Source organism: Phodopus roborovskii, unplaced genomic scaffold (genome assembly GCF_943737965.1).
Source record: "Phodopus roborovskii unplaced genomic scaffold, PHOROB, whole genome shotgun sequence".
In the NCBI taxonomy this organism is placed as follows: Eukaryota; Metazoa; Chordata; class Mammalia; order Rodentia; family Cricetidae; genus Phodopus; species Phodopus roborovskii.
The window spans coordinates 253393-277452 of NW_026125902.1; the positions used below are offsets into that span (position 1 = coordinate 253393).

General features: G+C 37.7%; 1 protein-coding gene across 3 annotated transcripts in view; it reads left to right on the forward strand.

Annotated features, from left to right (window-relative positions):
- The window catches only part of Phka1 (phosphorylase kinase regulatory subunit alpha 1), a 141177-nt gene that overhangs the window by 13922 nt on the left and 103195 nt on the right, over positions 1-24060 (forward strand). For all 3 annotated transcript variants that reach the window (XM_051178933.1, XM_051178934.1, XM_051178935.1), the window contains exons 6-10: positions 2594-2674; positions 7196-7294; positions 10792-10938; positions 16604-16657; positions 18378-18500. In XM_051178933.1, the coding sequence (XP_051034890.1) occupies positions 2594-2674; positions 7196-7294; positions 10792-10938; positions 16604-16657; positions 18378-18500 (504 nt within the window). The remainder of the gene's footprint in view (positions 1-2593; positions 2675-7195; positions 7295-10791; positions 10939-16603; positions 16658-18377; positions 18501-24060) is intronic.

The window sequence follows — 24060 nt, forward strand, 5'->3', positions numbered from 1 at the left end:
GAGCTACCAAAACCAATTTTATGTGGTACTAGGATTTGAGCCTTGGGCAAGCACTCTTCCAACTGAGCTATATCCTCAGCCCCTTATGGTCTTATTTTAATTGAAGTCTTACAAAAAAAGCATGATTATTGAGTGATGTTATGGGCCACTTACTTATTTGGGATCTCTGATTATTTAATGTAAACATTCATATAGCCATAAACCATAGAGACTGTAGCATTAAGAGTTAATTGAAAGGTATGTATTAATTCCTGTCATTTTTGTACTTTGCCATTTCCCATTTGCTTAATCACTGTTCTAGTATATAGTATTTATTGTGACTTCATAATAGTACTTATGTTTTCCTTCAGTGTATGGAATTCCTTCAGACGTCCATAATGCCGTTTTAGTGGTTGTAAATTATGTTTATCATGGAAGGTTTTTTTTATTCTGTGAGGTTAGCATGGGCTTGATATAGTAATCCCAATTGATGATTATCTTTTAGAACTTGAAATATATCATTCTATACCATATGGCTTTTACTATTTCTGTCATGAAATCTATTATTCTAATGGGTTTATCTTTATTTATGACTTGGCACTTTACTCTTATAGCTCTCAGTATTCTTTCTTTGTACTGTATACTTAATATTTTAACTATATATAATGTAGAAGGTTTTTATCTGGTCTTGTCTGTTTGACATTCTAAATGTTCCTGTATCTACGTGGCCATCTCTTTTTCTAAACTTGACATATTTTCTGGCTTGATTTATTGAATCATTTTCTTTTCTGTTTTAAAACAGGGTTTCTCTTTGTAGCACTGGCTGTTCTGGAACTCACTCTGTAGGCCAGGCTAGCCTCAGACTTGGAGGTCTGCTTGCCTCTGAGTTTTAGGATTAAGAGTGTGCACCACTACACCCAGCATTTTTAATGATGAGATTGAAGCAGCTTGTAGTACCAAACACTGGTGAAATACTCAGTGAGGAACAGAGAATGTCAAAAGTGCACAAGACAAATATGAATAAAAGGCACAGGAGCCTACCTAAACAATTAACAATGTAAGAAACAAAATAGTGATAGTATTCCATTATAAACCAGCAAAATCCTAAATATTCATAAAGATTTACTAATATTAATAACTAAAGAAAGGGCTCGCAAGATAACAAAGTGCTTGTCATACAAGACTGACAACTTGTATTTAATTCCTAAACACATGTAAAGGTAGAAAGGAGAAAACCAATTCTAGAGAGTTGCCCTCTGAGTACCACCTATGTGAAATAGAATGAACATACACGCATGCACATATACACCAATAAATAAACAAATGAAAACAACTGAAAAAGAAAAAAAAGCAAGGGATAGTGGACTGTCTATTTTGGAGAAGGATTGAAATTAATGACCATAGAAGTAATAAGGAAAATAGATGGAAGTTATGATTAAAACAGCACAGCAGTTATTTCTGTAAGCAATTAGGAGGAATGCTGAAGCAGTGGGTGGCCTTTTAAGGAGAAGCAGGCTATTTGCATGATCTTTACCTTGTTTTTCTGAGACAGTGTCTCATCTCAGGACTGCAACCATGAGCAATCCCATGTGATAACAGTTATATAGTGTTGAGCCGTCTCTCATTGGATGTATTAATTAAAAGGGGAAAGTAAAATGAAAAAAGCCAGTACTAACCAAACTATGAATTTTATTTGGCTAGATTTTAGTTAGTGTCAGGGTCTCAAGGGACAAGATTTGAGAAACTACTATTGATTGGAAGTCACTAAGGAGCCAAGGGAGGAATGACAAAGAATCTTGGAAAGTGTAAAAAGGCTACTAGTAGTCAGGAATGATTCTATGGGCTTATAATCCCAGATCATGGGAGGTATAGGCATATGAAATCCATAGTTAATTCAATTGGTTGAGTTGAATTCTCTTAATTTTAATAATTGTAATGCGGTTACGTTCAAATGTTAACATTAGGCAAAACTAAGTAAAATGTGTTAGGGGACTCACTGTTGTATTTTTGTAAATTGTGTATAATTCTGAAGTTATTTAAAAAATAAAAAGGTCTTAAAAGTAATTTTAAATATTTTTATATTACCAAGGGGATGTGCACAGTTATGGCTAAGAGTAGGTTTTGGAGTGAAATTCCTTAGAATCTACTTTTGGTTCTGTTCCTTGTCAACTATATGAACTTGGGTGAATTACCATCTCTTTTGTAACTCAGTTCCATCATCTGTAAAATGTAAGGTTTAAGGGAGATAATTCATGTATCATATACTTTCAGTACCAAGAGTATAAGATTAGAATGTGTGTTTGACATAAAATATCAGCTGCAGTTTAGCCTTCATTTGCTAGATTTTATGGGACTCTCCTTTGGGGAAAACCTGAGAAGTGTTTCTAGATGAACTAAATTCTGTTTCTGAGACTTCTTGATTAAGTGTTGAAGAGACTCCCAACTTCTTAGAGTCCCCAATTTAAGTCATTGTCAGCTCCTTAATGTCAGTATGTAGTGCTGTGTGTGTGTGTAGACAATTTGCTACTAATGGTTTTTTTATTCAAGGATTGCATATCTAGTGAATGTTTAGTGGTTATGATTTTCAAGTTATATCTTGATTGTTTTATGCCAGGACTTTGGGATATGGGAACGTGGAGACAAGACCAACCAAGGCATCTCAGAATTGAATGCGAGTTCAGTTGGAATGGCCAAGGTATATTTTCTTTCTTATTTTTACCAAGTCTGGTCAGTGGAGTCTAGTTTACCTTTGTCATATATGAAACTTTAGTGTACATGTGAACACATGAAATTGTTTTTTTAATCACAGACAGAATTCAATTTCCTACATGAAACTATGAATATGAAATACTAAAAATGTTGTAAGTTCCAGATTTTATATCAGATGACTTTTGTGTTTATGTATCCTACAAGGACAACAGATTTAAAACTATATTCATCATCTTTGCCATTGCATAAACTAAGAGACGCTCTCCCCTGCCCCATTGTAGTGCAGTCTACCAAGCTTGGTGTCAGACAGTGATCTCTGAGTCCCCATCCTCTTTACTCTCCCTTTCCACTTGTCTATGTCTTCTTATTCTACTAGCTCCTATTTTCTCTAGAAACAGTAAGAATGTATAAATAGGACAGCAAGAGTAAACTAAAACATTATGATAAATGTGCGTGGCTCAATCACTCCTACTAAATGATTAGAAAAGACACAGATTATTGTTTAAAAAGAAAGAAGTAAATATGGTAGTTTTTATGTCATAATGATACTGAAAGTTTAAAAGTAAGTTAGATAATGTCTAAAAACCAAAAAGAAATGAAATACAATTCAAAGCTATATATATATGGAATGAAGAGAACAAATGGGTCATGATAGACTTTTGACACAACCTATAATGAGTAGTTTCAATTCATAAAAAAACAAAATATATTAGAACTATAAGACAAACAGATGCAATTACATAAAGAAATATTTAACAGCAAACATTGTGAGACAGCAAACCCCAAATAAGAACCAGTTCAGTTTTTAAAAATTATCCTAATAATGGGATTTATGGTAAAATAAAAATCCTGTGACACAGTATCCAGATCAGAATAACAAGTTACATTTTGTTGTAACATCTTTTTAGCTCAGCCAATCTAGAGCAATAGTTTTGGCTTTGATGACACTGGCATTTTTGAAAACTACAGACTAGTTTTTGTTTGGTTGATCAGTCTACTTTGGTCTTAGGGCTGGAATCTTTTGCCTACATACTCATACTACTAGTGTAGCTGTGCCTCTAATACTCACTTCACTTTTTTGTTTGTTTGTGGTAATATCTCTCTTAAACCAGGCCTTGAACTCAGTATACTGCTAGAGGTTATCTTGAATTGATCCCCTGCCTTTGCCTCCTAAGGATCACATACGTACAACCGCACTCCATACTTACCACACCACTCATGTCCCCTTCACTTTTTGCTACCCAACTCTAGATTGGCTATTCCAGGCCAGAACTTTTATTCTGGGTGGTATTTTTTTCCATGATTCATGTTATGTGTTTTGAGGAAGACCATCACAGAGGCACTGCTGTATCCTTCATCTGTCATCAGGAAATGCATGGTATAAATTTGTCACATTACCATTGCTTCTGTCTTTGATCACTTCATTAAAGTGCTGCCTGCTAGCTTAATCTACTGTAAATTTGCTATTTTTTCCTTTTTTGTTAGTGAGTATTTTGTGCTTGTTCAACTTCTACTTGTCCTTTAGGTCTCTGAGTTTAGATGTTATTTTTCCAGGGAAGCCACTCAGAACTACTTCATGCTCCCAAGGACAAGGTCAGGTTGGCCTCATAATTGAGGAAATACAGATAATCAGTAAATACTTGAGATAATATTGAACCTTATTGCCAGTTTAAAAAAGTGAATGTAAAAGCATACAGCTTTCAAAATCAAAGTAGAAAAATTAAGATATTTTTGCATTAAGAAGAGTACTGTCATAATACTACTAGTGATAAATTATATTGGTATAATATACATCAAAAGAAATTCAACATTGTATCTCAAAAACTGTCCATACCCTTTGACGTACTGATTCTATTTCAAAAATTTAATGCTTCACTATTTCAAAATGAAAACAAATAAAATATTTGTTAGTTTAACAGTAAGTCTCTTGTATGCCATTCTGTGTACTAGGTATTGTTAGAAACACCATCCATGACCTCAAAATAATTACAATTTGGCAAGAGATGTTTATCAAGGTGCCATTTCTATAATAACAAAATGGAAGGTATCCTAGATTTACAGCAATTGGTAAATGGCTAAATATATGTTATTACAGTCACATGAGAGATTGTGCCAAAATAGAGTTTTCATAACAAGGAAAAACTTATTATCATCTACATTAATTATAAAAAAATAAAATATAGCTAAGAACAATAGTCCATGCTGATAATCCCACCATTTAGAATGCAGAGGCAGTAGGACCAGAGTTCAAGGTCAGCCTGAGCTTTATGTATATCTGAGGCCAGCCTTGGCTATATGAGAGTATGTGTCAAAAATATTTAAAAATTTTAAAGCAAAAAATATTTAAAAAGCATGTTACCAAAGGTGAAAAACTAATAGAAAAAATCAGTAATATTAACAATGGACTGATAAGATAGCTTCATGGGTAAAAGTGCTTGCCATTCAACCTTAGCCACCCAAGGTTGATACCAGAAACCATGTAAAGGTAAAGAAAACCCATTCTACAAGTTGTCATCTGTGCTTCACACATGCCCTATAACACACATAAATCTGAACTCAAACATACATATCATAAACATATAAATGTTAATGTAGATTAAAGGAAATATTAACAGGTTGATGAGTTGTTGGCTTAGTAGGTAGAGGTACTTGTCACCAAGCCTGATGACCTAAGTTCAAGTTCCAGAACCCACATGGGTTCTTATTGGCTTTTTCTGACTTCCATGAGCATGCCCCTCCCCATTCACGCAAAATAAATATTCTTTTAAAATGTAAAGTATGTTTTACTTTTGTGATCAGAAAACACATGTAGAAAAGCAAGAAATTAGTGATTTCTAAAAATTCTCTTGAGACAGGATCTTACAATATAACCCAGGATAGCTTCAAATGTCAAGTCCTTCTGACTCAGACAGGCACATGCCCCCACACTTGGTAATTATTTTTTAAAAAAGCTTTATTTTACTTATATTTAATACTTAAAAAATAATCAACTCAAAAAGTAGAATCTAGTAGTGTGACCGGGATAAAGAGAAGGGGAAAAAATGATCAAGGGGTTTGAACATTTAGGTAGACATGAGGAATAACTTTGCAGATCTGTTACTCTGTAGGATCACACAGTGTATATATTTTTTTAAAACATGAAAACTCCTTTGCACTGCCAACTAATAGCATTTGTCAGCTAACAATCTGAGCAACAGTGGAAAGGCTACCGTAAATGCCCTTCCCTGATAATGAGACTGATAAATAATGTGTATGTCATCATAGAGCCCTCATCTAGTAGCTGATGGAAACAGAAGCAGACACCTACAGCTAAACACTGAGCCGAACTGGAATCCAGATGTAGAGATTGAGGACAAGACCAGGCTACAGAAACCCACAGAGATAGCTGACCTGAACAAGGGGGAGCTCATGAACCCCCAGACTGATAGCTTGGAATCCAGCATGGGACTGACTCAGACCCCCTGAACATGTGTCTCAGTTAGGCCTGGGCATTCTAAGGGACCTCTGACAGTGGAACCAGGATGTATCCCTGGTGCACGAAAGCACTTTGGGAGCACATTCCCCATGGAGGGATACTCCCCTAACCTAGAGGCAGGAGGGAGGGCCTAATCCTTACTCCAAATGACTTGACAGATTTTGATGATCCTTCCTGGAAGGCATCACCCTACATGTGCAATGGGGGGGGGATGGGATGGGAGGGAGTCGGAGGACATGGGAGGGAGGGAGGCAGAGGGAACTGGGATCGATACATAAAATAAGAGAAAATATTAGATATATTAAAAACAAAGAAAACACACACACACACACACACAAAAACCAGTTGAATATAGTATCTTCATAGAGCATTTGACTCTAGTTCCTGGTTTATCTTGGAGCTACACAATTTTTACCATGTACTCATTTCCTTCATTCCTACTTTCTCTATTTTTTAAGACATGGTCTGACTGTGTCCATGTTTAGCTTTTTTTGTTTGTTTTTGTCTTTGTTTTGTGGGGTTTTTGTTTGTTTTTCAAAACAGGTTTCTCTCTGTGTATTCTTGTCTGAACTGGAACTTGCTCTGTAGACCAGGCTGGCCTCAAACTCAGAGCAATCCACCTGCCTTTGCCACTCAGGTGCTGGGATTAAAGATGTGTGCTGTTTAGCATTTCCTATGTGCTAGTTGGAGGTTCCCTGCCAAAAGAATGATTTCTTAAAATTGATAAGTCATGTCCAAACTGATCTTTTTAAAGCATGCTGCTTGACTGGATAATGATCTGAACTCAATTTTAGTTTTCCCTTGGACAGTATAGGAAACAAAGTAAAAATCATAAGCTCCTGGGGATAAAGGGTTTCTTTTGTTTTCTGTTCCATTAAATATATCCAGAAGCAACATTGATAAGAATAGAATATATATCATTCTTGGTTTTCATTTCTTTTTTACAGTTCTGAGGATTGAACCTTGGGCCTTGCACATACTAAACATGTGCTCTGCCACTGAAGTTGTTCTTTTTTCCATTGTTTCTTACAGGCAGCCCTGGAAGCACTAGATGAATTAGACTTGTTTGGTGTGAAAGGTGGGCCACAGTCAGTTATCCATGTCCTGGCTGATGAAGTACAACATTGCCAGGTAAGGAAATAATGGATCATGCTATAGCAAATTTTATTCTTGCTCAGAGTCAGACTTTGCACAGGCTTAAGCTTAAAGAGAGCAGTCCATCATGTGATTATTGCCACACGATCAGAAATGTCTTTATATCAAGCATTCTATATACTAAGATAAACCTGATACTAGCATGAGCTGTAAGATATATCATGTTTGTCTTAGTCAACGTGCTATTGCTGTGAAAAGACACCATGACTGCAACAACTCTTATTTTTTAGAAAAGCATTTAACTGGGGCTTGCTTATAGTTTTAGAAGTTTAGTCCATTATTAGTATGGTAGGAAGCATGGTAGCACACAGGTAGACATGGTGCTGGAAAAGGAGCTGAGAGTTCTACACCTGGATCTTCAGGCAAGAGGGAGAAAGAGTTACAGGGACTAGCTTAACCTTGTGAAACCCCAAAACCTACCCTGAGTGACACACTTCCTCTAACAGGGCCACACCTCTTAATCCTTTTGAGTAATACAACTCCCTGCAGTACAACTAACCAAGCATTCAAATATATAAGCCTATGTGAGCCATTCCTATTCACACCATCACATTCCAATCCCTGGTCCCCATAGGCTTGTAGCCATAAGATAATGCAAAATTGCATTTAGTCTAACTTCAACAATCTCCATAGTCTGTAATAATCACAACATTGTTTGAAATTTTAAAATCCCTTCTGAGACTCAGTGCAATCTCTTAATTGTGAAATCAAAATAAAAAAAGCAGATCACATGTTTCCAACATACAATAACATAGAATATACATTACCTTTGGAGGGAAGGGAACATAGTGAGGAAATACTGGACCAAAGCAAGACCAAAAACCAACTGGGCATTCCAAACTCTGTAACTCTATGTCTGATGTCAAAATGCTCTTCAAATCTCCAGATACTTTCAGCTTTGTTGACTGCAACACACTTCTCTTTCTTGGGCTAGGCTGGTTCCACTCACTGTTAGCAACTCTACTCAGCAGGCATCCCATGGCTCTGGCATCTCCAACATCTTGGAGTTTCCAAGGTAATCAAGGCTTCACCTTCACAGTGTTATGCAATGTTGTCTCTGGGCCTCAATTCAGGGACACACCTGACACATGTCTGACCTCAGTGGCTTTTCTTAGCCATGGAGAAAAATTCCACAACCCCTTTCTTTTAACCTTGGCTCTTAATTCAGAACCATGTGGTTCTGCCAATTTCTGCTGCTTGCTGGGGCTGGATTATCTCATTCAATTACATCTGCATCAGCTTTCTATTTTTTATGGTTTCCTTTACTGCTTAAATTTTCCTTTAATTCCTTTTTATAAGCTGGAAGCTTAGCTGGGTAGGGTCTTGCCCTGAGGTCACCACTCCATTTATTCTATTTAGTATCAGGCTTTATTTTTAGCTTTAAAAAAATTTTATTTGTTTATTTTTTGTTTGTTTAAAATGTATACAATATTCAGCTTGCATGTATGCCTGCAGGCTAGAAAAGAGCATCAGATCTCATTACGAATGGTTGTGAGCCACCATGTGGTTGTTGTGAATTGAACTCAGGACCTCTGGAAGAGCAGCCAGTGTTCTTAACTACTGAGCCATCTCTCCAGCCCCCCTTGTAGCTTGTTAATCTTCCTTAGCACTGGACTTAGCACTATTACTCTTCCTGGTGTCCCTTTTCGCCCCAAACTGTATATTTTCTACTTTTGCTTGATTAGCTCACTCCTTTTCATTATAAACCTGCATAAGAGAAACCACTAATAACCATGTAAAGGAATCTACACTAGGTTGTTTGGAAATCTCCTCTACCAACACCATTAATTCAAAATTTTTCAATTTAGCCTGAGGCAGACTTTTGGACAAGGACAGAAAGCAGCCACATTCTTCACCAAAATATCAGAAGAACAGTCTCTAGGCACTTACTAATATTCCTCTTCTCTGAAATCACCTTGATCCAGGCTCCCATAATCTAAATTGCTCTCAGCACCACTGTCTTCTGTGTTTCTACTAGTATGGCCTGTTAAGTCCAGCTTAAAGCATTCAACTACTTTCCTAATCCAAATTCCCAAAGCCCAAAGTCCACCAACAAGCAACATAGTCAGGCCTGCCACAGGAATACCCTGCTCCCTGGTAGCAGCTTCTGTCTTAATCAGTGTTCTATTTCTATGAAGAGACAGAATGACCACCACAACTCTTATAAAGGAAAGCATTTAATTGGCCCTTGCTTACAGTTTCAGAGGTTTAGTCCATTATCAGCATGGTGCGAAACATGGGGACACACAGGCAGACATAGTGCTGGAGAGGAACTGAATGTTCTACATCCGGATCCAAATGCAGCAGGAATAAAAAGACACTGGGACTGACTTGGGCTTCTGAAACTTCAAACCTCCACAATGGTCCTCTTGTCCCAGATAAAATTATAAAATGAACCCATCATACCATATCCAGTTATCCACTACTGTTTTATCAAGTGTCTGTGGTTCTTTTTCCAAGAATCACTTTTAGTAAACATAAAAAGGAAAGAAGATATGGTCTGTTTTAAGTGTTTTGGATAGTGGTTCTGAAACATTCTCTTGTCTCTGGTTGTCTTCTGGTTAGATATTTGGACATTAGACTGATACTCTGGTAAAAGTTCACCCTTAGTTTTGTTTATGATTGCTGCCTGCATTGAAAGTTTCTTTTCTCTGGTATGTGAAATTTCTCCTCTTCTTCATGCTTGATTATATCCTATGGTATTCTAATGAATACAAATTCAACTTCTAATTTTGAAAACATTTTCTGTGAATAAAATATGTCATGAAAGATGGGAACTTTTGTGGGCAGGAAAAAGGCTAGCAGGAATAATGTGGGGACACAGAAAAGAATGCAGTGAGAAAATGAGCAAAGTGCCATGATACACATGTTTGAAAATATACAGAAGTCCATTATTATATACACTTGCTGAAAATTACTTTGATAATATCTTAGAGGTATGGTTGAGCCTTCTTTACACTTCCCAGAAGCTATGCATGTGTTGTGTTAGTTTTATTATTTTTTATGTACTGGGTTTTTCCTGAGTTTATGTCTTGCACCATATTCATGCCTGGTACCCATAGGGGCCAACAAAGGGTGTTGGAGTCATGGATAATTGTGAGCTACACAGTCCTCTGGAAGAACAACTCTTAGCCACTGATTAATCTTTCTAGGCTCAGCTTTATTCTTATCTGGGTGCTAAGGAGCCAACAGGATTGTGTGTATCACACAAATGTTAGAGTCTTCATCCATGAGCAGAGCTGCATTATAGTCAGAATGGGAAGCCGTAAGAGCAGGATGAAGAAAAGAATTCCATACCAAACAAGCTACTTTTTTTAGGATCTCACTATTTAATAAAATCTGGGTTATTCTTCAGAATAATATATTCCTCTGGAAGTTTTTGTTCCACATAAATATTTTTGAACCAAAGGTCTTAGTCTCATCCCTTAAGCAAGGTATTAAATAGTAAACCATTTTTGCTACCTTTCTCTTAGTCAATCCTGAATTCACTACTGCCCCGTGCTTCAACATCCAAAGAAGTTGATGCTAGTCTTCTGTCGGTGATCTCTTTCCCAGCCTTTGCTGTAGAGGACAGCCATTTGGTGGAGCTCACCAAACAGGAGATCATCACCAAACTTCAGGTATGTCCACATGTGCCTTTCTTCTCTTTAAGGCTGGGACTTAATTTTATTGATTTTATAGAAAAATTATTTAAATTAAAAACAATCTTATTTAGGGCTAGGACTTTAAAGGAAGATTAGTGCTTTTAGGGCCTTTGAGTATAACATATGCCAGGAATTTCAAGGAACTTTCCCTGTTCCCAAGTGATACTCTTGTAAGTAGTTTTTCTACAAAGCTTTCAAAAGCGCCCATTACTGTTGGGAATGGTTCATCCACTTTGGAAAGCAGATGGCATATACTTTTTCTATTTTGGTTTTTTTGAGACAGGGTTTCTCTGTGTAGATTTGTAGACGAGGCTGACCATGAACTCACAGAGATCTGTTTACCTCTGCCTCCCAAGTGCTGGGATTAAAGGCTTCAGATGGCATATTCTTATGAATTTAAACAAATATACAATGTATGATATGACAGACATCCTTACTTCTCAGTGTCTACCCTAAAAAATGCTAGTGTTCCCTTACCAAAAAAAAAAACTCACAAATGTCTGTAGCTACTTCAGTCATAATTGCAAAAATCTGGAAACAGCCTTCAACTGAGAAACAAAATAAATAAATTTTATTATATACCCATTGAATAAGCTAATAATCTCTAAGATAGTATGAATTTTTTTCTTTTTCTAAATTCTTCTCTTCTAATATACAACCTGACCACAGCCTTCCATCTTTACATCTTCTACTTCCCCTGGACTCAATGCCCCTCTATTTCCCTTCAGAAAAGAGCAGACCCCCACAGTGATAACTGGATGTGGCATAACAAGATGCAATAAGAGTAAGCATAAACCCTCATTTCAAGGCTAGATGAGGCAATCCAGTAGGAGGAAGAGGGTCTGATGCTTAAGAGCATTTTGCTAAATGGAAAGAACAGATCACCAAAAAAAAAAAAAAAAAAAAAAAAAAATAGCATCCTGGGACAATTGTCTCCTGAAATTGTATACCACAAAAGTAAGTTTAAAGTATCAACTATGATGTGGTTTAAAAAGAAGTGAAATTCAGACTAGAAAGTGACTCTTAAATGCATTACAAATGAATAACTACATTGAAGAGGGTAAAGAAGAAAATGACCTAAATCTTGTAAAACTGTATTGACTGGATACTGTAAACTCAAGATAAAACTAAACATATATAAGCACTGAACCCAAGTTCATGGGTCATAAAACTACATCCTGTGGACTGGCAAGTTGCCCTTGTAAATAAAGTTTTATTAATCCAGCCATGTTTCTATACCATCTACTGCTCCTTTCAAATAGTAGCTCAGTAGTTTTGAGGCTTCATTGCCTGAAAAAACCAGAGGTATCCATTCTCTGTGCCTGTAATGTGAAGTTGTCCAACTCCTGTTCTAGTTGATAAAATTGTTTCTCAAAGGGGGTTGAGCAAAAATAAACAGTTTGCCCATTAGGTTTTTTCACTATTGAAGATAGATGTTACAAATGAGGCATGGGGAAAGTTAAATGAACTTTTGCAGGATGAAAGTAGAAGTAGAAACTATTGTTGTAAAAGAGAGAGAGGCAGACAGACACAGAGAGAGTGTGTGTGTGCATGCTTGCATGTGTGGGGAGAGAGAGAAAGAGGAAGAGACTGGGAGAGAGATACAATAACAGACAGGAAAAAACAGAGTTTAATATAGGGATGCATGCCTATATGTGTTCATATTGTCCAGATGTTTGTTTTTAAATACCATTCTCTCAAAAAAGTGGATCAGAAATCCTTGATAAATGGTTTATTTGAAGATCACATTAGGGAAGATACAAAAGTTCTGAAGCACATTAAGGCTTTAGAAAGTAAAGAGCTAAAAAAGGCCAGGGGATGACTGGGCATGGTGGAATGCACCTTTAATCCCAGTATTTGGGAGGCAGAAGCTGGCAATTGTTTTTGAGTTCAGCAACAGCCTGGTTTATATATTGAGTTCCTGGACAGCCAAGACTACAAAGAGAGACTCTTGTTTCAGACATCCCTTCCCCTCAAAAAGATGGTTAATGTCAAATTTCTTCTTGAAGTAGATGGTTATTAATACAGAGACCCAAAACTGGACAATGCGCAGAGAGTACAAAATAGGAAAGGCTTTTAGTAAGGAGTAATTTCCAAATAGCCTTAGTGTCTCTGCCACAACTATCCTCTGCCAAACCACAGTCCAACCAGGAAATTATGTTTCCTTTGGGCTCCCTCTCCGCCACCAGCAAATACTGCCCTAATGCCAACCAAATATCCTGTAGTTTTGGATCTTGGAGCCAATGAGGGCATAAATTGAAGCAAATAGCACTTCTTTGAGCAGCTCAAGGTTATAAACTTGAAGATACTTTGCCTTTCTAATTTTTGTTCCTTTTGTTTATTTAGAGGGCTGAAAATATTTGAGCTTATGCTTTTGTCCACATCTATTATAGATCTTAGCTTCTCAATCTATATGTTGTATAATTGAATGCTAAGGTTGCAAAGAATCTGTCAATAATTTATAGTGAGCAAAACTTAGATAAATATCAAATATATAACAAACCTGAGGTGTTTGAGGCAGCACTTACAGTTGTATCATTGTGGGATTCACTGTAGCCTTGCTTCCAAATGCACATTAGCACTCTGTAATGAGCATGCCTCATGCCACAAAATGCCAACAAATGTTGCCAAAAGCACCTCAACTCAAATTCATGACGTTGTTGTTATAAATTTCCGTGTGTCCAATGTACCACAAAGTTCTCTGTTTCTATAGAGACATAACAATTTAATTATAGAAAGGAAATACTTAATAGCTTCCTACTGTCATTCCTCACTATGTTTCAAATGAGTATGTCTTTGGATTGTGTAGGACGAATTTTAATTGTTCATAATAAAAACTCAGAGTCAGATATTGGGGTTAAAGCTGAAGATCAGAGAAGCAAAGCCACCAGCCACTAGAGAGTTCTTACCTCTACCAATGCTCAGACCAAAGGGGTGATCCTGCCCTCAGACTGCATTCTCAGACGGCACTGTTCCTCAGACTACGTCTTTCTCCTGTTTACTCCCACTTTATATTCTTCTCTCCACCCAGCCATATCACTTCTGTCTCCACCTCCCTAGTGCTGGGATTAAAGACGTGTCACTCCGAGTGCTGAAATCACCTTTGTGTGAGCTGTTTCTCTTTTAGAATGGATCAATTTCATCTAGCTCAGGGTGGCCTTGAACTAGCATAGATATGTCTGCCTTTATATCCCAATTGCTGGGATTAAAGGTGTGTACTACCACTACCTGCCTGCTGGGATTAAAGATGTGTGCCACCTTTGCATGCCTGGCATCTGTGGCTAACTAGTGTGACTAGGTTTGCACTCTGATCTTCAGGCAAGCCTTATTAGTTAGATCATAAACAAAATATCACCACAGGATTTTTCTTTGCATTATAATTTTTTATTTAAAAACTTTATTTTTCATTTTACATACCAAACCCCTGCCCTCCCCTACCTTTTCCCACCCCATCCTACCCCACCCCCCACTTCCTCAGAGGGGCTAAGGCCTTCCTTGGGGAATAAACAAAGTCTGGCATACCAAGTGGAGGCAGGCAAGCTCCTTCCTCCTGTATCAATGTGGAGCAAGTTATCCCACCATAGGGAATGGGCTCCAAAAAAAAAAAAAAAAAAAAAAAAAACCACATCATGCGCCCAGGATAAGTCCTTGTCCCACTGCCAGGTCCACCCCCCACCAAAAAAAAGATCAAGCCATGTAACTGTCACCCACATACAGAACCTGGAAACAATCTAGATGTCCCTCAACTGAAGAAAAGAAAATGTGGTACATTTATACAATGGAGTATTACTCAGCAGCAGAAAGAAAAAAGAAAAGAAAGAAAGAAAGAAAGAACGAACGAACGAAAGAAAAGAAAAAAGAAAAAAAGACATCTTGAAATTTCAGGCAAATGGATGTCATCTTTGGGTTGTATTGTGTTAAAACATTTGGTCTTTTAAATTTCTATTTGAATTATTGACTTGAGTTTCAAAAAATGTTAAATGTTAAAAATATGTTAAAAGTTTAGTTTTAGAATAGGGCAGCATTTGCAATAATGGCTGAAATGTCCTTAAATATAACTTTGCTATTTAGTGCTAGGTATTTATGTAAAGTCTAGCATTGATGATAAAAATATCAGCTCTGAAAAATACAGATGTTCTATATCCTGCAGCATCAGATATTCAGATAAGATTTCATTGTTTATATAAAAACAAGCAGGCACATCCATTTGAGCAGCATGCAGTTTTTGACATGTTTAATGAACAGTTAAATGTAAAGTAAAATTCATTATAATTTGTAATCATTAAACATTAAACAAAAAAGGATAGTTAATGTCATGAGGCCATAGACACCAACAGGAAAGGATTCCTAATGCACAGAGTAAGAACTATTTGAACAAAAAGTAATTATCATAGCATTGTCTTATAACTCAAAGAAGAAATAAAGTTATCTATGAGCCTATATGGATAACAATAAATACAGTTACAAGAAGGAAAGTTATAGTGAAGAAGTCTAGGATATACCACATTAAGCAAATTATCAAGTTTAATATCACCAGTAATAGGACTAGTGGCCCCTCAAACGGTGCACTGAGAAGGACACATCACCATTGTGATGCTCTTCTCAGTAACATATACCTTCAGCCTCATGTAAAACCCAAACAAAACTAAGTTGATAGGCAATTTAACAGCTAACTGATGAACACTTTCAAGTGTGAAGTCGGATAAAGCAAGGAAAGAATGTGGAATTGTCATAGATTAGAGATGATGAAGAAGATATGGCAACTAAATATAATGTGGAATTCTTTTATTTGAATGTATGTGTGTATGTGTTCCTGTATGTTGTGTACTATAGAGGCCAGAAGTTGATGCCAGTGTCTTCCTCAATAGTTTAATTATTGGACTAGATAGTTTCTCACTGAACCTGGATTCAGCTAGACTAGCCAGCAAGCCCTAAGAATCATCCTATTCCTGTCTTTCCAGCACTAGGATTACAGGAACTGCCACCACACCTAGCTTTTTACTTGCATGCTGGGGATCTGAACTTGTGTCCTTACACTTGCATAGGAAACACTTTACCCACTGAGCTATCACCCAAGATCTGTAGGGTGGGATTTTGAACTGGATCCTGGAATAGAATAAAAAAGGACAGTGATTGAAAATCCAGTGAAATCTAAATAGTTTTTTTATAATTCAATTAATATTAGTATATCAAAGTTAATTTTTTAAAATTCTGATGTATGTTCTGTAATTAAGTTAATATAAGGAGATGAGATTTGATGGGTATAGTGAGACATGTAGTGTTTGTAACTTTTGTAAATCTAAAATAATCTCAAAAAATTTAAAACATTTAAAAAATAAGCTATTGTCTCTTAGGGCCATGTATACTATGAGAAGAACTATGCAGATTAGTAATTAGCTTGTTGGAGGCTTGGCCTAAGGTGGACAGTCATGGAGAAGATACTGCGAGGCATGATGCCTTGGGAAAGAATCTATAACATACTTCTTACTTGAAAGGACATTGTTGCTGCTGAGCTGGTTTTAAGCACTGTGTCTGAGGTGGTGAGAGATTGATACATGGAGATATTTGAGGATGTATTTCTGCTTAATTATAGAGTCATACAGCTGTACAAGCTTCAGGGCCTTTTTCTCTGTGTCCCCAGGGTCGTTATGGTTGTTGTCGTTTTCTACGAGATGGATATAAAACTCCTAAAGAGGTATGTTTCTTTTCACCACAGGCAAGTAGGGCAGAATTGTCCCTGTTCTTTGTAGCCTTGTTCAGAGATAACAGTTACCTCACTGGTAGCATTTTTTCAGATCATTAAAAGAGAATAATAAGTGATGCTTACTGTACTGTTGAGGTTTCTGCCAAGTTATGGCATTGGTGGTAAATAAATAATAAAGGAAAAGCAACCTTTTATTTCAATTGGGAAATTAGGGAAAGAACTACTGATGGATGGTAAAATTTGTGGACATAAGTTTTAAATACAAACAGTATTTGCATAATCTCCAAATGGCTGCTTTCATATTTCATCAATACAAAAGGAAAGGTACTTTCCATCAGTAAATCTTTTTGACTGTCTGTCATAGTCCATTTTCTGTTGTCAGTGACACAGTACCACAGACTGAGTTGTAGAATGGGTGTTTTGGGCTCACAGTTCTGTAGGTACAAAATCAAAAGGTCCACATGTGGTGATGACCTTCTTGCTGACAGAGTTCCAAGGTGTGGTGTAAGGTACAACATGGCAAGAGACAGGGATCACTATTGTGCCTCTGTCTCTTCTGGCCTCTCTCTTTTTGACAAGCCAAGAGATCCAATTTCTACACTAATGACTGGCTCTACCTCTAAGTAGTATACCTGGAAATATGGATGAAATTTCAGCACATCAAGCCTTGAAGACACCAACCCTAAAATGTAGTTGTCCCTTCCCAGATTTGTAGTTTGTATTCCAGATTTATAGTTTGTATTTGGTTAGTTATAAACAGAACATATTCTTGAAAATATAAGTCCCTTTGGTTATACAAGTCAAAAGTTCTCCTTGAATGGCTTGATTTGAGCTTTTCAAGAACCATGAAGAGTGCTTGCCTAACATGTTCAAGCCCTTGAGTTCTAATCCCAACACCACGCACAAGAGAGGCACTATGCTCTTTTGAAATTAAGTGTAAAATCTGTGTTCCTCACTTCCACTCTCTTCTTCAGCCTGGAATTTGGATTTTTGCTTCTTTCTTGAAATTTTCCCTATTTAGATTTCCACAGTACTACACACTCATGATTCTCATCTGTTTTTGGCTCACCTCATTCTGAAGACTTACCAGGATTCCATTCTTGTGCAGCTCCCTTTCCCACAAAGCCCATCTTTAACTAGTGTTACCTCTTTCAGTTTGATTGCAAACCAGTCCTACCCTGATGGTTAATATTGTCAACTTGACAGGATTTAAGAGACAAGCCTCTGGGTATGCCTGTGAGGGTACTATTGGGTTAATTGAAGTAAGAAGATCTATCCTAAAAGTGGCTGGCAGCATTTCTCAGGTTTGGGGGCTGGGCTGCATGGAAAAGAAAAGCTAGCTCCATCCCAGCATTTATCACTCTCTACCTGACTGAAGAAGCAGTTGTGATTAGTTACTTAAGCTTCTGCCAACTTGTCTATCCTTCCATGATGGATTGGACCCCTGAACTGTGAGCCAAAGTAAACTCTTGCTTCACTTAAGTTGATTTTGTCAGATTAGTTTATCACAGAAACAAGAAACCTAAGACACATTTACATATATCTCTGGTGATTCCTTATCTCAAGACTAGTCATTGGAGTATGAATATGTGCTTATGGCCTTCCCTGATGTCATCTTTGAAACAAATAATAAAACTCCTATTGTAATACTTCTAAAGCTATAAATCCAATTTCCGAGTGACAGAACAGACTTCCTTATATTTTTGTCTAGGATCCCAATCGTCTGTACTATGAACCAGCTGAGCTGAAGCTATTTGAAAACATTGAATGTGAATGGCCATTGTTTTGGACATATTTTATCCTTGATGGGGTCTTCAGTGGAAACATAGAACAGGTAATAAGCTGGGAGAAGAGTTCTTAGCAAACTGCTGTTGTTGTATCACCTCTTTTAGTTAATAGCTGTCTCTGTATTGACTGCCCAAATGGGAGTCTTCCTACTAGGGAAGAGACAGAGTTTTCTCCTAGGAACTCATAGCTGATAATTGATGGGAGATGTCATTCTGTAAATATGTTTCTCTTACTGGTTAATGAATAAAGCACTGTTGGCCAATAGGAAAGCAAGATAGGTGGGACTAGGAGACAAGGAGGATTCTAGGAAGTAGTAGGGCATGGTCAGCATGTAGAGATTGGAGAGAGAGACACTGGCCCCACTCTCTGGTAAGATGAGTCCACGTGGAAATACTTAGATTAATAGAAATGGGTTAATGATTAAGACAGAGCTAGCCAATAAGAAACTAGTACCTGGCCAGCAGCATTATATACAGTGTCTCTGTGTATTGATTGGGGCTGGCAAGGTGGTGGGACTGGTGGCAGAGAAAAACTACTCGTAACATAGAATAGTAAGTTAAAAATTAGGAAACTCTAACTGGGAGGTAGTGGCACACACCTTTAATCCCAGCACTTAGGAGGCAGAGGCAGGTGGATCTCTGTGAGTTCGAGGTCAGCGTGGTCACATAACATGAGTTCCAGAATAGCCAGGGCTATACAGAGAAACCCTGTCTCAACACCTCTCACTCCCAAAAAAAGAATTCGGAGACTCACTGGGCAGTGGGATATTTTCTTTAATCCAAGCACTAAGAGGCAAAGGCAGGGGGATCTCTGAGTTTGAGGCCAGCTTGGTCTACAAAGTGAGTTCCAGGACAGCCAAGGCTACACAGAGAAGCCATGTCTCAAAAAGTCAAAACCAAAACAAAACAACTACTACAAAAAAGAATTAGATAACTCAGATTGTATATTTTTCTTCAATTCTGACCATCCAAGTGTTGACATTGACTTCTTTAGTTTTGGTGTCTCTGTAGATAAGAATATTTTCATTAAAAAGGATTATCAAGTAATTGCCTCAACTTCGTCATTGCACACTTTATACATGAGTTGAAATATTACACTGTACCCCACAAATTGATATACTAAAAGGAATTGTTTTGACTTTGAGCCTAGCCTTTAATGACTGAGCCATCTTTCCAGCCCTAAAAGGAATTTTTACTGTAGATCACGAGTTTGAGACCTGTCTAGGTTATGTAGCAGGATCATCTCAATATTTTTAAAGGGGCATTTAGGTGATAGAGAGGTGTTTCTGTGGTAACAGCACTTGATGCAGGCTCAATTTCCAGCACCTACATGGCAGCTCACAAACATCCATAACTCCAGTTCCAAGGGATCCAAAGCTGCTTTCTGTGGGTAGCAGGTACCCATGTTGTTCACATACATATATGCATGTAATACTTATAATAATAAAATAAAAAAATAACTCCTTAAAAAAGATGTCCACAAATTTCTTTGAGAGCTCACAATAAAGGTATGCTGTGAATTCAGAATTCAGTCAGTTCTCCCATAATGAGATAGCATCCATTAAAAATTCACCATCACCATGTAATTCATATTCAAGGAATTTAAAACCTACAATAAGACCATGTAGAAATACATATATTAGTAATTATAGATTAATATTAAAGACAGAACTAGCCAATAAAAAATGCTAGTAATAGGCCAACAGTTTCATAACTAATACAGTGTCTCTGTATGTTATTTGGGGCTGGCATGGCTGTAGGACCAGGCTGGCCAGAAAGTGATTGTAACACTACCAAATGGGAAAATGGGGTGAGGAGCACAGTACCAAAAATGTTTCTATAGTGCTTCACACCTTTAATCCTAGAACTGGGGAGAAAGGCAGGAGGACTTCTGTGAGTTTGAGGCCGGCATGCTCTACATAGTGAGTCCTAGGTCAGGCAAGACGAATAGTAAGACCCTGTCTTAATCATAAGTAAATATATGTTTTCACATAACAAAATGATAGGAACCTAGTGGAGAAAAAAAAACAGTGATGCAGTTTTCTACATGTTAAGTGGCCAAACATAAGTACTACAGTAGGTCTAACAGTTAAACCATGAAAAATGCCTGGATTTCTCTTTTAGAAGTGTTTAACATTCTTCTGTCAATTTACTTGGCTGGTATTTCTGCCCACTAGCTTGTATGTAAGAGGAAGAAAATAAATGATAGAATTCAGAAGGAAAAGCTAAAAAATAGAGAGGAAACATTAGATTGTGCTAAGAGGAATGGGGGCAGTTAAAGAGAGAGAAAAGGACACAGTTTGCAACCAGGACAGCTGTCAGAGGCTTATAAGGTATGATGTGCTTAAAGAAAGGGCATGTACAGTTGGATGGAATACTGCAACAACAGATGTGCACTGCTGTAGGTCCCTGGCTTTGTTAGGTATGTACATGTCTGTGTAGTTTTAGACAGCTTAGTTCAACACAGTTATGGTCTCAGGAAGAAATTGCACATGAGCAAACATGAAATTCATGTTATACTCTGTAGAGGGCAGAAAGGTCCTTGTGTACACAGATAAGCATGGGAGAAGCCAGGAAAATTAAACACACAGCTGAGCTCTCCAAAGTGGGGACATATTTGGCTGCTCTCCCAGAATCCTGGGGCCTGGGAAATAAAGTTTACAACCTAGTAATCATTTGCTACCTCTTGGGTCAGGCTTGGCCCATATCACCCAGAATGTTATGTTTGTCCCAGACACTTTCCCCTAATACCTTGAGCATTACTTCTAAGCCATAAAACACATCCTTGTGAGAGATGTCATTTGTACTTTACAACAGCCTACATGACTTAAATGCTTTCTTGGGGCCAGGCATTATATTTACCTCAGTCATTCTTCTTAAATACTTATCTTGAACATTTTTTCTAAGTCAACAGGAATCCATCTTACAGATGAAGCTGTTGTAAAGAGCTTCAATGTAGAAATGTCTTAAGGTTTGTTGTACTCATGGGGCTGAGTTAATTGTTATCGGAATACTTCCCCCCCCCCAAATTGTGCTATGCTTAAATATGGCTACAGTTAAATGATGTGGGTTAGATTTAGAAGTCCTGGCCCAGCATCAGTTGCCTAAACCCAGTTGATTCAAGTTTCATTCTTATCTCACCCTGATAACTTTTCCCTCCCTGCTGTAAGCCTCCAGGGATCCCTCCACAATACTCTAATTGTACCCTAATCTATTAAACACATTTGAACAAATTTGTGACTTTTACCAATTTTCTTATTATACTCTGAAGCAGCCAGGATGAAACTATTGTGTTAAAGAACTATGGTTTTCGTCCATAAATAATGGTTTTGTTGTATGTGTGTTTTTTAAACTTCTTACCAGCCTAAGGTTTTGTATATTCTAGTCCTACTAAGCTGCATCCCAACTTTTCCCCTTTTTATAGTTTGAGTTACTATGTTTCAGCAAATTGTTAAGTAAATAACATAAACACATAAACTTGACCACATAACAGCCAAACCTAGAGAGGAGAGATGCCAAAGGTAATGGGAAGGTGTATATGAGCAAAGTACAGTGTTAGACATGTATGAAAATGTCTTAATAAAATCCATTATTTTATATACTAACAAAAAACAATAAAGATGTAGATTTAAAAGTCTGGTCAAGGGCCTGAAGAGATTTCTCAGCAGTTGAAAACATTTGCTACTTTCACAGAAGACCAAAGTTCAGATCATGTATCAAACAGCTCACAACCACCTATAACTCCAGTACCAGTGGGTGCTAGGACCTCTTCTGACTTCTGCAGGCACAATGCATGCATGCACATGTACACACACATACACACACACACACACTCACACACACACACGTATGTACAATAAATACAATAAAAGCCAAGTCAAGGGCTAGAGAGATGGCTCAATGATTAAGAGCATATAATGCTCTTCAGGAAGACCCGAGTTTGATTCTCTGCACCCTTGCCATGTGGCCACAACCACTTATATGAGATACAACTCCAGCTTCAAGGGATCTGATATGTCTGCCTTCCAAGGGTACCAGCACATATGATCATGTACCCACACACAGACACATATGTGTAGATATTTTTTTAAATTAAAACATTTTGCCAGTCATCGTAGCACACACCTTTAATCCCAGCACTTGGGAGGCAGAAGCAGATAGATCTCTGTGAGTTTAAGCCCAACCTGGTTAACATAATGAGTTCCAGGATAGCCAGAGCTACATACTAAGAATCTGTTTTGAAAAACAAAAAAAAAATCATTTTTACAGCTTAAATGAGTTTATTTAGAAAGGGGAGTGAGGGAGGAGGGAAGAGACATAGAGGCACTGGGAACAGAAGAAAAGAGGAAGAGAGAAGAAGAGGGGGTAGCTGGCGGCCAACTTAAAGCAGGAGAGAGAAAAAGAGAAAGCAAAAGAGAGCATTAAGTGGGCAGGGGGTCTGACTTTTACACGGGTCCTTCACACCTGCCTGCAGACTAGTACTTATGGAACCCTGGGCTGACCAGAGTACTGCCTGAGTGCATTCTGCCAAGAAACGGGCAGGCCAGCGTTAATGCCTGAATCCTTACATTCCCACCTTTACTTATTATTAAAAAGGAGAGGAGTTAGGTGTAGCAGGTTAGGGAATAAGGATTTTGAGTTCTCAAGACTACTTCCTGCTGACATGGAGGCGTTGATCATCTTTGGGGGATCTGAGAAAGCCAGAGTGCTGCCACGTCCTGGGGCATCTGGTTGTTTCATCGCAGTCCTGACAGTATGGAACTCTGGTGTCTCTTTGAGACCTGGCAAGATGTTGGCAGAGCAGAGAACAAGGTTAAGTTTAGAAAAACAAAATTTCTTAGGTCCTGGTACTTGAAGAGAGAATTGTAAGATGAGGGTGGAGTTCCCAAGGTGAGGGAAGGGAGTCCTGGGACCAGGAAAAGGTTGAATATTTATTTAGAGTGAATCTGACCTGTTTAAGTGGGTCCAATTCGGATTCTGGAACTTAACAAGAATCCTTTGAGTTTGTGAAAACATAAATATAAAGACACATTAGCATCATACTCATGTTAGAAATGATTTGGCCGAAAGAATTAACATTTATACAACTGACAGATTTTTAGCACAATGAAAATCACCTTAATTTTGAGCTTATAGTTACAGTTATGATCATATAGTGTCATAGTATGGTGTTTAGTACTCTGTCTGAATTGAATTAGTAGCTCATTAAAACTTTATTGATTAATGTTAAGACTATAAACAGTAGCAACCTTAAAATACCCATTTTTGAAATCTGTTTTGTAATAGTTGAAGCCTTGGCTGCTTGCTTTAAGCTGACAAAGCTACCAGTCGTCAAAAGCATCAGAGTTTTTGAGAAGGATAAATTTTACCTGAATGATTAGAGAGTAACAGGGACTTACTAGCTGGCAGCATGGACAGCCACCCCCAGGTCCTCCACAGTTGTTGAGGTCAGAGGCTTTAAGGACATCTGCCTTCTGCTGATGGCATAAGACTTACCTACCTTTGGTCCAAGCAACATGGAGAAATTCGATTCCACTGCCTCTTGTCCACCGTCCTTAGAATCCTTTGCAGCAATTGAGATGAAAGGCAGGATTGCTCAGTGGCTAG